Genomic DNA, 14,167 nt, shown 5'->3' with positions numbered 1-14,167 from the left:
CACGTCACACAAACGCAAATGAATCGTAGGACTTGTAAAATAGAGTCTATAAACTGAAAGGAAAGTAACGGGAATATACATCCGTTGCGTAACAAACGTTTACGTCAAATTTGTTTCATATGACGTCATTTCTAACATCTATCAATTTTTTTCAAAACCTGCAATGACCATCAGCTTTCTATGATAATAGGTGAGAAATCTTTTATTCTAAAACAAAGACGTAAAGATAATTACCAAATTACTCAAATTACTATTACCTTCTATATGCGACAGATTAGAACACGGGAAGATCGGCGAGATTTCAAGAGTAGTATAGTAACTTGCATGTGAATTTAATTAATTCATTTACAATCATATAAATTTACGACTGTATAAAAGAATTCGATCTCTCTCCTCTACATGTATGTGTCGCCTTTTGGGTCTTCATATCAGTATGCACCTTTCTGATGGAAAATCTAAACGGCTCATACCACATGCAATACACGTAAAACTGGATAGAGAAACAATAGAATATCCAGTAAAATTGATTAATAGAATGATTAATATTTCTACCGAATGCACTGGCAATTAAAAACCAACCCCGAAAGATATGGGAACGCTTCTATGTCATGTTGTAAATTTTCAATTTACCGGGTGGCAGTAAATACAAAATTTACACCGTGTTAGAAATTATATATTTAGTGCCACCATGTAAACTCAAAATTTACAACATAATATTTGTTTTATTTTGACTTTTGCATTTATGCCCGGCTATCTATCTATCTATCTATCTATCTATCTATCTATCTATCTATCTATCTATCTATCTATCTATCTATCTATCTATCTATCTATCTATCTATCTATCCATCCATCCATCCATCCATCCATCCATCCATCCATCCATCCATCCATCCATCCATCTATCTATCTATCTAATGACAACTTCTTTTTTTCGATATATTTGTTGAACTTTTAGCCACAATGCACTGAGGACGGTCAAAGCAATTGTCTTCACGATAAAAGTGACTATAACAAGAATTCATTTCGTTACTTCTCTTTATAGAATGTCAGGAAGTCCACCAAAATACAAGTATGCAATAGAAGGATCTTGTTTTCACAACGGTCGCCATGGTAACCGGTCAACAAAAAGACCACCAACCAATGAGGGGGAGCAACACTTTCACATGAAAAGTCCAACCGGAGAAACAATTAAAATCAAAACCCCAGAAAAAATTAAGATTAAGAAGGCTTCAGTGGTTTTAGAGAAACTAGACGAGGGCGAAATACTCGGAATTAATACCAGGAGAAATAAAGCTGCCAAGGAAAAGAAAAGCCCTGTCTTCCATACACAAACTGACAAATCGTTTCCTTACACCGTAGAATACAGAATAGAAGATTGTTTTGGAAGATCACAACACAGCAAGCAAGAAACAATTAGTTCCACAACGAAATCCAAAACTAAACTGAATGAGATCAAAACGTGCAGTTCTCAGGACAAAAGTCCAACTTCCGGTTACATGTATAAGCCCAAGTTTCGCCAATCACGATCAGAGAAGTTTGTCAGTCCGACTCTTTCTGAAACCTTTAAATCCACCCCAAGCATAAATACATCTCAAATGACAATTAAACACGGTGATAATGTTCGCATCAGAAGTTATGTCTCTAGAAGAAAGCTGAAAGGCAGTGTTACTGAACATTCACAATCTTCAATGAAGAAATCACAAGAAACGGACAGAACGGATATTGTAACGCCTCCACGACTGTCCTCCTTCGTTAAAACAGAAAGCTTGGTATTGCCGAATCCCTCGAATATCAGCCCCCAAAAAGAAAAACTAACGTTTTTACCAGCTAATCTGTCTTTGATAAAATTTTCTTCCGACGTGAAAGATTTAACTGAAGAAGACGGTAAACGAGCCCTTCAGAGGTTAGCTGTGGTGGGAAGCACTACGAAATCAGCAGAGGAAAATAAATTCTCTCCATTGAAAGAAGCTAGAGCTCAATTTACCGCAAAACTAAATAGTATGAAAAGTCAAGCCGTCGAAATGCCCCCGCTTAACAATGACGTCATGCAGGTAAAACAGTACATGGTTACTCCTTTTTGTGCTTCTCATATTAAGTCAGACGATAGCCCATCAAACGACAATCACCAGTCAGGAACAAACAAAGTCATAGAAGAAAAGTCCGACAAAGTGCTATCGCAATTTCCATTTGAAGACGGTATTGAGGAAGGAAAACGTACTCGAACAATTGTACCCCAAAGGAGTATACCAGGAAAGAGAACTTCAATCTTGTTAAAGGTGGACGGAAGGAAAAACGATGGGGATGAACACATGCTTGACCCAAAAGACGCAAAATCACCAGCAAAGTCATGCGAAAAAACCTTGACAAGGCGATACAAGAACACTCGCTACACAATTCCTTTTCGCAGTCCGTCAATCGTCGTACCAAAAAATTATGATGCATTTGCAAACACTCCAAAGTCACAATTTGAAGCCAAAGGACCCGTGACGAGAATGCCGGAGTTGTCTGATGGCACCGTTGACTTGATGAGGAAGAGATACAAGAGAACGGGAAGGATCACGACGGTGCCGATTTTACCGAAAACCACAGAGTCCCTGGTACAGGTCTCTCCAGGTATCCACACAATGAAGGACACGAAAGACCTCCTGAACGTCACAAGTATCCACGCTGTAGAACAGCCCGTGTGTGAAACGTTCGAAACTCCTCGGGTTTCTTCCAGACATTTGTCTCCAGGCAGAGTTTTGGCCACCAGCCCAACTAAACTTCCGGGTAGCAATGACGGTATGGCAACATCAGTGGAAGCCAGATCGTCATTTTATTCTGCTTATTCGTCGAAGAGATATTGTGAACTTGTGACAGAAAACGATCAATTGAATAACATGTTGAGTTTTTCAGATTACACATCCTTGATTAATTATCAACAATCTCCTCTCAAAAATGTTCATCAAAAGTACTCAAAGAACAAGACTGACGCTAGTAGACTTCCACGGTCTCATCGCGATACTGTTCTTTGTGTGACACAGGAATCTATGCCCAATAACAATGCACATGACGGCGTAGATGTTAGCATGCCGTCTGTCTGTCCCGTACCAAGTACATCTTCGTACACTCAAAGCCACACTCTACCTGAAAGGGACTGCAGCGGATGCTTTTATTGTGAATTTGAAGAGATGATGAAGAAGATTGACAGCGATGGTGAACACATCGAAGAAATAACACAAATATATGAATCGGATCATGCTTACACCAGGACGGATTCTAGCACGGTGGTAATCAGTTATACAAATACCATCACACAAGAAACCACACCCTCAGAGGCCACAGAGGTCTCGGATGAAACACCTGATACATCACAACAGAAAATAGAGGGTCAAATGCCTGTTTATGCCTTTCAACTCGGCGATAATATCATCCTTATGCCCTGTGCAAATCCCAACCCTCAAATTCCCACCAAGAGCGAACCAAAGTTACCGACGAAAGAAAAGACCAAGGATGTTGGAAATCAACAAGTACAGGGAAGGATAGATAAGAAAAAGCATCACAGGAAAACCAGGACACCAAAGAGAAACAACTTTAGAAACGTCTGTAGAGATCAGCTCAGGTTTACGAGATCTCTTCGATTACTTCCATTAAAAAAGAAAACAAAGAATTCAGCTACCAATCCTGTTGCTGATGTTTTGCGCGAACTAGGCAAAGGAAGACACATGAAATCCAAGGTTTATGTGCCAGTGCTACAGATAGAACGAGACTTTGATGATGTATTCACCCACATATCTGCTGTTGCTAGTACAACGGTTATGGATGGTTCAGATGCTGTGTTAAAGCGCTGGAACGACTTTGAAGATTATCCTGTACGGTTTTCGACCGATACAATATCGGGAGCCATCACGGAAATGGAGGTTGACGCCCTTCCTCAAGGGTTATATAAGTTCATGAAGACAGGACACGATTCTATGCGTGACAGTGCTTGCAAATCGATGGCTATTCTATCTTCCGTGCCTCCAAACGTTTCTACTATCATGGGTGATTCCATCTTTTTGGCTGTTGGGCCTACCAGCAACAATAGCAAATCAAATACTGAGCAACCGGCAACTATTCAAAAGCATAAAAATATGTCTTATCTACTGAAGTCTATAGAAAATCTGATAGGGAAGTCGGGGATTGAGTCGGTGGTCAGTGACCAGACCTACAGACCCAAGTGCCACTCTCCAAGCTGGTACCAGACACCTAGATTTGACGCGTTTACACGTTTGTATCACCGCCATAGAAAGGTATCCACGACTGCAGATAAACTGACTGAAAGCTTATTCACGCGTTTGTGAAGGAGAAATATAGAGACAGTAAATATAGATATGAAGTACTTTTTTTATTAAATAAGAAGTGATTTGAAAAAGGTCGACACTTTGTGTTGTAAGCTAAATTATTGATATCATTTACCTGTACACGTAATTCATTCGGTCACAACATACTACATGTAGTACATTGTACATATCTTCTCTGGTGTCTGTTTAATATCTATATGGATTATTTTTATGATCTGATAAAAAAAAGACCAACAATAAAATAAAAACAAATTAGAGACCTGAGTTAGCAAACAGATACTTCCATATTATTTGAATTTAATTGAAAAAAAAAACGAAGATAAAACTATAAAATATGAATGTAAACTTGCTCTTATGAAAAGAGGCTTTGTCAGGTACATGCGTTGGAGTCAATGTATAAAAAACTTAATCACAGCAAATGCAATCAATAACCAATGTTTTAATTCGGGACTCGCGAGCCTTCATTATCAAAAGACTGTCATAAGAACCAGATGAGTCTCGAATTACAATTAATAAACAGAGAGTAGATACATGTATATGTCTATATTGTTGTTGATGCTTCCTATCTGAATGATTTAAAAATAATACACCGTGCATTTTTAAATCTTAGTCGTACATATCGTTTTATTAATAAGTGATTTTTCTCGAAGTGGTGTACGGGCCTGACATTGTTTCTTATAAAATGTGCTGTATTAAACAAAGATGATAGAAATCGACGACAGGTTTGCATGTGTTTGCCGCTTGTTTCTTCCACCTGATATTCTGAGAATGTAACAACTACAAATAATTCTCATCGATTTATCAACTTATGCGAATTCTGGCAACAGTTCATGATCAATATTTGAAATAACAAAATACTTTTATTATTTTTATTTCCTTGTAAAAAAAAAGTCTGTAAAAGAGACACATTTAATATTCTTATTTTTGAAAACCATTTCCTAGCAATATGAGCTGTATTATTTATAAAAATTATTTTTAACAGAAACATGCAATTACATGACAATTTTGCATGAACCTTAGACTTTTATAAAAAATCGAACAAAATTAAATCAATATTTTATAATATATATATATATATATATATATATATATATATATATATATATATATATATATATATATATATATATATATATATATATATATATATATATATATTAAATAAAAAAACACGAAAAACGTTCAATATAGCTTAAGCGCTTTCATTTTAAAATCTTCAGCTTCTGAAGATTTTAAAATGAAAGCGCTTAAGCTATATTGAACGTTTTTCGTGTTTTCTTATTTAATTTTTATCTATAACTCGCCGACCACTGTGGATTTTATTGTGTTTCAATATATATATATATATATATATATATATATATATATATATATATATATATATATATATATATATATATATATATATATATATATATATATAGATGTTGTGAAAGGTATAATTTTTTGACCGGTCCGTCAGTCAGTCATGTTTTTTTTAAGCACAACTCCTCATAAACCGCTGCATGGCATTTTCTGAAACTTGTAGGTATTTAGGACATTATATGTAGATGTGCATATTTACAAGAAAATTCTGATTTCATTATTTTCAGCAAATTTCGGTCCCTTTGAGCTTAGAATTTTGGCCATATATTGAATATAATGAACGGTTTGTAAGTGCACCTCCTCTTAAAATCGCTTCATTAAATTAAATGAAACTTTGTAGGCATTTAAGACACAATGTGTAGATGTGCATATTGCCATGAAATTCCGATTTCATTATTTTTCTAAGAATATTGACCCTTTTGGGCTTAAGGAGGCTGGGTGGTCGACAAATTAACCATTACTTTACCTTAAATTTCAAGATAAGGTTTGTTTATATGTAAACTATTATTTAGTCAAGAAAAAATCCATATATTTTACCTTTTACATTTGGATATTTTTCTATATTTATTTACACAGCTCTTCTTTTAAGGAGTTCAATACATTCTAAAAATGAATACGACTATCGAGCAATGAACAGTTTGTAAGCGCAACCCAGCTTCAACCACTGCATGAGTAAAACCGTGTGGGCAATTGGACACGATGCATAGATGTGCATATAACCAGGAAATGCCGATTTCATATAAATTCTGGGAATTTAGGTCCTTTTGAACTTTTTTTTTAGTCGTTAAGGACAAAGGAAGAGATGTGCATATTTGCAGGAGTTTTTTGCGAGTTATGTCCTTTATCAAATTATTTTGCATATCTAAAGCATACCTTGCCATTCATAATGTATATTATTGTTAAGTAATGGGGAAACGTGGGGGATGTGAGCTTGTTCACGTTTGCTTTCATGGACACTGTATTCAAATACTCTTACATTGTTTAGCTCATGAAAAAAATACTAGTATTTAGAATTATTTAAATTGTCCATTGGTGTCTTGACAGTGCATGTTTTTTTGTTTTTGTTTTTTTTGTTTTTTTTTTTGGCCAATGATCAAAAATTAGCTACACGAACTTGGACGGACTGAACTCAGCCTTTAGTAACTATGGACACCTTAACATATATAGAAGAGTTGGTTGTTTCCTCTGTGTAACTCACATGAAACACCAAAGAGAGCGTTTATTTTTTAGATAACCCAGTTTCTTTTTGTGAATTATATTTGATAAGATTCATTCTAAAATTTGTTCGGACGAAAACTCAAAAATACAGATTCATACGAAAGATTCATTTTTAAAGAATCTTTTTAATTAAAACAAAAAAGAATTTTTTCGACAGGCGAACTTTTAAAAGTGGTTTTTATGTGTAAGTGGCAATATTGTGTTATCAGCATTTGTACATTTACCATATACATAATAACAGATGTTACAGAATTTCATAGTTTTTGAGAGTAATCGGAAATGTTGTAGTCAGTATTCAAGTGACAAGCACAATAGAAGCATGCTTTCAATTACTCTGTAATCAAAACAGGAAGCGCTGTGTCTTTATCAAGTCTGGAATTAAAACTTTAAATGATTTTGTAGACAGGAGGAGAAGAAGATGGGTAAGAAATATTTATCACTGCTTTATTTTATTCTGTGATTTACACATATCATACGTGTAGGTTCTAAATGTGACGGAATCGTCTGGCATTTTCTTGAGTAATATTTTTGATCTTGGTAAACCGAATAGGTTTTTTTGATAACTCGCTGTCCGTCGTTATTCGTTCGTTTGTAAACTATTAACATTTATGGGTCTTTTTTCTCAATCTAAAATAATTTAAATAAATTATCCAATTTTAACCAAACTTTGCGGAGATCATTTTCGAATAAGGAGTGTTTTTTGAACTGTTGAATAAAGTCAAATTTTATTGAAGGTAAGACGATATAGTAAGTGTCTAATAAAAACTTTAGAAGAACCAAGGACCAAAATGTCAAATATAGGGAACAACTTCGTATAGTGTAGATTTTAAATTGATTAAGTCACAGTCTGTTATAAACATATTTAGGATCCTTAATTAAGAGTATATTTTAAATGTTTCATCCCTTGACCCTAAACAAATAGTAAGGTACCCTCCAATTTTCAATGGGGTCATAGGAGGTGTTCAATATTCAATATAGGAATCATCTTAAAAATCTTTTTTCAAAAAAACTTAAACACTTATTTTTGCTATATAAGTATGGAAACATCCTAATTTACATATAAAGTGCTGACTATATCTTTTTTTTAAATCCGTGTTACCCCCTTTTCCTCCCCCAAGTTTGTAGATTTTACAATTAGAAAAGTTATAAAGCTTTAGAAAATGCACTTTCATTGTTACTAACGTGAGCGATGTGTCCCATGGACCTCTTGCTCTACATATTATATAACTGTTCCTTGATTTAAAAATCTTTACACAGTAATTTCAATTAGATATCTAATGTGAAACGAATAACAATTTTAAAATTATTATTTGGTGAAACATGCATGGTAAACTTAAAAATCATTTAATCAACCGGAAGTTGAGTACAAGGCCCTTTTTGTCTATTTCTTGTCGCGTGAAGCAACTCAATAGCTTTACTTCCGTTCACACTTTGAGATGTATTAAAGAAGTGCATGACTGTTAAAATAACTTAAAACCTAACAGTGCCTGATGGTTGCTCTCTTACAATACAGGAACCTCACTGTCATTGTACGTGGTGTTTTGAATCGAGTACCACGGTTTCTTAAAACGTTGTAAGCGTGATATAAACGAGGCATTCAAAGCAATGGCTTTATGAAAATGTTTTATTTTTCAAAGTATTTCATAGATTCTTGAACGTTTTATGTAGAGTCTGAGAGATGATTTTTCAAATGCGCATTCCTAAAATTAAAAGCACCAATTTCTCAGAAAAAAAACCCCCATCCAAACTAACAATGGAATTTTATCTGAAATGAAAAAAAAATCTTTCTAAAGGAGGCGATTAAGAATCGTGTACTAGTAGTCAATATGTGCGAGTTCTAATTCAATGTATTTTTGGGTAAAAGACGAAAAGTATTGACTATTTCTTTTTATTTTGGCTTTTTTTTTTAAGTTTAGATAAAAAAAAGCTGACAATTAATTTTTCTTTTGCTCATATTTTGTTAAACAATATGGAACCAGATAATATATATATATATATATATATATATATATATATATATATATATATATATATATATATATATATATATATATATATATATATATATATATATATATATATATCCTATTTATTTCAGATCTTCAATTACAAATCCTTTTCGTGCTTCTTGTTGTTGAACCAAGCCACTGTGCCAGATCAAGTGACCTCAACGCATCAGCAGTGGAGGAACTGTTCGTCAGACAACTGTTTAAAAAATATGGCAACGAGTCTGCCATCTCATTTGAAGCACTAGAACACCTTTTCCAGAATCTAGAATTGGGCAGCATGCAGATAACACATCGCCTCAACGACCACAGGGACAAAACAGGATTCGAACCTGAGCATTCGGACCACCAACATAAACCTGTGGATAACAGAATAATTAAAACTCATAAACGAAATCACATACATCGCCGAAACTTGGATTTTCTCACGAAGGTAACGGTAGTTATAAAGTATATCTTTTAGCCCAAACAAACCGGATCCAGATTTCTATTCACTGCATGTCAAATATCTTATATTACAGTTATACATTACTGGTAGTATGTTTCAATGAAACATTAGTTGATTGCCCAATATTGCATACTAGAGCCGAGTATGCTAAATGTAAATCCCGACCTTTTGTCCTGACATCACTATATTAGCCCGGTTCATTATAATTTTGAAGTGCCTCCTTCCCTCGGACATTGTGAATCTGTTTGGGTTCAACACCCGGGACGTCATTACTGCTGATCAATTTCATCACATGTGCCCCGTTATTATGGTTCAACTGGATAGTGGAATATGTCCCCATGCGCATGCTCAGCATCATCAAGCACCAACACACTTTACCATGGCTGGACTTGTCACAATAGCACCAGAAGGTTCGTATTTATCACAATTGTAATTGGTTCTTCAATGAATATAATATATGCATTTAACATTATGATATAATTGCCATGTCATGTTGATTTTTGAGATTACAATAACGTATAGACTTTAAGGTATCAAATGTAACATTATTCTTAAATTAGATTAATTGTCCACACACATGTTTATTCATATGTCAATTTGTCGGAAATTACTTTTAACGAATCCGGAACCAAGGAGGCATTCCAATTGTAATATATTCTGAGAATCAATATATCTCCGTTTTTTATATGTTTCAAACGCGGAAGAGTTTTTAACATAAGTATCGTTGTTAGAAACAAAATTTCATGTGAAGTGTACATCATACATGATTTTACTTAAGACATGTTGCGTGCATGCTTATCAAATAAAATATCAAGTGATATCTAACTATATCTTATTATAAAACTCTGTAAGAACTTTATAATTGTTTCAATACAAGGTAGTATCGAAAACAGACCATCAAATTATGTTGAACGAAAACAATTACTAAATGTAGTTATCAAGTAGGCTCAGCATTTTAAACGTCCATTGTAGATTGTACTTCCCAATTTGAAATAAATACATATAATACCAAAGCTAACAAACCCTAACCAAAACCATTGGAAACAAGTGACCCCTACATGTAACAAGCCAATTCAGCTTTTGAAACGTCTGGATAGTCCTAACCGAGTTATACCATTGAATGGTTGATCTCCTTAATAACGAGAATTCTGGGTAAAGATAGAAAAAGGTGAATTTGCTAAAATATATAGAATTGCTCTTTGCCAACAAAATTATTTTATATTTTAATACCATACCATTTTAAATGTATTCGAATGTAAGGTATTTACCGGCGACCCAGCCTCTTTAAGGAATGTTTTTCACATAATTTGGTTTGCTCTCCTAAAAGTTTCTACTCGGCATAATATGTACTATGGCTTGTCTTGATGCCTTTTAACTTGTTATGATGTACTATAGTTAGCACTGATATACTGTAGCTTGTCATGATGTACTGTAGCTTGTCATTATGTACCATAGCTTGTCATGGTGTACTATAACTTGCCGTACTATCGCTTGTCATGATGTAATATAGTTTGACGTGATTTACTGTAGGTAGTCATGATGTACTGTAGCTTATCATGGTGTGCCATAGCTTGAAGGACTGTAGCTTGTCATGATGTATTATATCTTGTCATGATGTACTGTAGCTTGCCATGGTGTACAATAGCTTGTCGCACCATAGCTTGTCATGATGTTTAATAGCTTGTCATGATGTACTGTAGCTTGCCATGGTGTACAATAGCTTGTCGCACCATAGCTTGTTATGATGTACTATAAATTGATGTAATATACTGATGCACTGTAGCTTGTTATGTATTACTTGTATTACATGCATCAGCCTACTATGATGTACTACAGCTCGTCTTGATAAACTACAGCTTGTCATGATGCACCATTGCTTACCGTGCTTAGCTTGTTATGATGCACTTATGCCTTTCGTAATGTATCTATAAATTATTAAGATGTACTACTTTTTGTCATGGTGTACTAGAGCTTGTCATGATATACTATAGCTTGTCGTACTACAGCTTGTAATGATGTAATACAGTTTGATTCTGGTTTTCAGCTTGTCATGTGCACTGTAGCTTGTAATGATTAACACCTGTACTGCATCTCGTGTAGATGTATTTCAGCCTTTATCATGATGCACAATAGGTTTTCATGATCTAATACAATTTGTCATGATGTAGTATAGCTAGTTGTAATGTACTACAGCTTGGGGGTACGGCTCGGCGGCCATCATCACCATCAGTCTGCTGGGGCTCCTGAGTGTGTCCATCATCCCCTGTCTACAGAGGGTGTTTCTGAACACCGTCCTCCAGTTCTTAGTCGCCCTGGCTGTGGGGGCTCTGTCTGGGGACGCCATGCTTCACTTAATACCACACGTAAGTCCAAGAATTCTGATGCCAAGTCGTAAAAGGTTACCTGTCGTATTTGATTTTTAACTACAAAGCAACAAAAATAGAATTACCTTTCATAACTTAAAACATTTAATTCTGGAATCGGTTAGCAGGGATGCACATAGATTTACTCGTAATGATGTGATCTGCTTAAAACACACGGATATATAGAATGATATTGATATGCATCTTCGCTAGCCAAGGGTTTTCCTTTGGGTTGATGGGGAGCGAAGTGGACCGAAAACCCTTGGCTAGCGAAGATGATTGATAAGAGAATCTCCAAATAAACCCACCAATTCTATTACATAAAGAGAAATGTTGCTGACGAACCGCAAACCTTTACTCTATTTTTTCTTACACCATTGATTGATAATCTATCATAAATGAACGATATTTTCAACCACGGAGTGTGTAACACTTGTTTCCTCTATTGGTTGGTCAAGGTTTTTGCCGCTAAAAAGGAAGGCTCTACTGAAGACAATGAAAACGTTTACAAAGGGTTATGTGCGTTGGCGGGCATCTATAGCTTCTTTATATTTGGTCGAGTACAAGGCATCTACATGAATAGGAAGATAAAGGTAAAAATATCAAAATACAGTACAACTGTTTTAAAAATCACTATGATGAAAATAGAAGTCATACTTGATATTAGTTATGACTTTAAATGCTAACAATCATAAACAAAATAGCAGAATAGGATTATCTTGAATTTGTCAATTTGTTTTTATATCAGGAAGAAACGAAGGGCGAAAACCTAATGGACATTACCATGAGGATAGAACCAAAGGGTTAGTTAATTTAAGAGCATAAAAGCAAATAAAAATCAAGTAACTAGCCCCATTTGCAATCTGCTCGACAAACGAACCTCTAATAACGTAATACAGTTTTCTTCATTCATTTGAATTTATACTTTTTCTCTTCAGAAGCGGAGGAGCCGGAAATTGTGGCGCTAAATGCGGTCAATGAAAAAACCGACGAGCACTGTCCAAAAACGAGTTACGAGTACGAGCAGCCAAAAGACACGCCCTCCACTCACGAGCATCCCAGCGGACACGGGCACTCCCATGACCATCCTGTCCCCCGAACCCTCGGGGCGCTGGTGTGGCGGGTTGTCATCGGGGATGGTATCCACAACTTTAGTGACGGTATAGCGGTGGGCGTGGCGTTCGCTAACAGTGTGACGGGAGGCCTTAGTACCTCAGTCGCCGTGCTCTGCCACGAACTGCCGCACGAAATGGGTTTGTGGTTTTACAGTGCAATTAATTTTTCGTATTAAGATCAATAATTTTGTTGATTGTTTAAGGAAAATCAGTCAAGTTGCAGAATGATTCATGTAGCCTTACTTTTTGTATTGTACTCTTGGATACCTTTAACCCCCCCCCCCCCCCCCCCCCCAAAAAAAAAAAAAAAATTATCGAAGGATTTATGACAACCAAATCACCAGGAAACAGTTTATCAAACAAGCGTGTATTGAAAAATGCTTTCAAAGAAAACTCGAAGAATATCTCATTTATAATTCTAAATTTCTTTTCTTAAATCAAAAGGTGACTTCGCCGTTCTGCTGAAAAACGGGATGACCATCCGGCAGGCTATTCTGTGTAACTGTGTGTCCTCGGTTTTGTCTTTTGTTGGTATGGCGGTGGGGCTGGCTATCGGAAACATCGGACAGTCCAGTTTATGGATATTTGCCGGGATTGCTGGAATGTTTCTATACATTTCCCTTGTGGATTTAGTAAGCATGTAATATGAATACTTGAGTGACTGTTTAATTTTCCAATTTGTTGAATAGTTTCAAAGACAGGAATATTTTTTTTTAAAGATACCCGAAATGAGTTTGCTTGAATCGGGGAAACGTGAGAGGAGGCCGTTCTGTCAGCTCCTGTTTCAGTTAGGAGGCACGTGTTTGGGGGTTGGAATTATGCTGTTAATAGCTCTGTATGAAGACCAACTGAACTCAGTGTTTGACTGATGATAAAAAGTATGGTAACTAGTGTTGTAATACTGTTGTAAAATTGTAGCATTGTATCTTTTGAATTCATGTAAAATACATACACATACACACATTCCAGAGAGAGAGAGAGAGAGAGAGAGAGAGAGAGATTATATGCCACATCTTACATTCTAGTTATTTAGTAAGAGTTTAAGTTAACATTTTCATTACTTTAGTACAGGTTATATACAGAAATATGATATGTTCATACATTTTGCCTTTTTAATTATGCTTTTTAAAAGTTTATTAAATATGTTTGACAATGTTACTTGTTTTGAATTTTGATCAAAAGCTAACAAGTTAAGCATTCTTGACAAAAAAAAAACCCGACAATAATCAAGTTAGACTAGTATGAGGGAGGGTTGTTGCAGAATTTTCGGGGGGGGGGGGGGGTCAATATCTTAGCAACACAAAAACTTGCTTAATTATCAAATTTG

General features: G+C 35.3%; 2 protein-coding genes across 2 annotated transcripts; both read left to right on the top strand.

Moving 5' to 3' along the window:
- The first annotated feature begins 1,047 nt into the window (after nt 1-1,047).
- LOC128158585 (uncharacterized) lies at nt 1,048-4,628 on the top strand. The gene has a single exon (XM_052821489.1). The coding sequence runs from the start codon at nt 1,167-1,169 to the stop codon at nt 4,323-4,325; it is 3,159 nt and encodes a 1,052-aa protein (XP_052677449.1). The 5' UTR covers nt 1,048-1,166; the 3' UTR covers nt 4,326-4,628.
- Nucleotides 4,629-7,199: 2,571 nt separating this feature from the next.
- On the top strand, nt 7,200-14,007 carry LOC128161721 (zinc transporter ZIP10-like). The gene is made up of 9 exons (XM_052825094.1): nt 7,200-7,330; nt 9,007-9,347; nt 9,577-9,772; nt 11,556-11,725; nt 12,184-12,318; nt 12,474-12,528; nt 12,664-12,978; nt 13,285-13,472; nt 13,560-14,007. Exons 1-9 carry the CDS (start codon nt 7,327-7,329, stop codon nt 13,707-13,709), a joined length of 1,554 nt encoding a protein of 517 aa, XP_052681054.1. The 5' UTR covers nt 7,200-7,326; the 3' UTR covers nt 13,710-14,007.
- The last annotated feature ends 160 nt before the right edge of the window (nt 14,008-14,167 follow it).

This window comes from Crassostrea angulata, chromosome 1 (assembly GCF_025612915.1).
Source record: "Crassostrea angulata isolate pt1a10 chromosome 1, ASM2561291v2, whole genome shotgun sequence".
Lineage (NCBI taxonomy): Eukaryota > Metazoa > Mollusca > Bivalvia > Ostreida > Ostreidae > Magallana > Magallana angulata.
Note: the sequence above shows the minus strand (reverse complement) of the source record. Positions and strands in the feature narration are given on the sequence as shown.

Coding starts and splice junctions, on each gene's coding strand:
- LOC128158585 (XM_052821489.1), top strand. CDS start 1,167: ATGAAAAGTCCAACCGGAGAAACAATTAAAATCAAAACCCCAGAAAAA.
- LOC128161721 (XM_052825094.1), top strand. Junction 12,319..12,473: donor ACATGAATAGGAAGATAAAG/GTAAAAATATCA, acceptor TTTTTATATCAG/GAAGAAACGAAGGGCGAAAA. Junction 13,473..13,559: donor ACATTTCCCTTGTGGATTTA/GTAAGCATGTAA, acceptor TTTTTTTTAAAG/ATACCCGAAATGAGTTTGCT.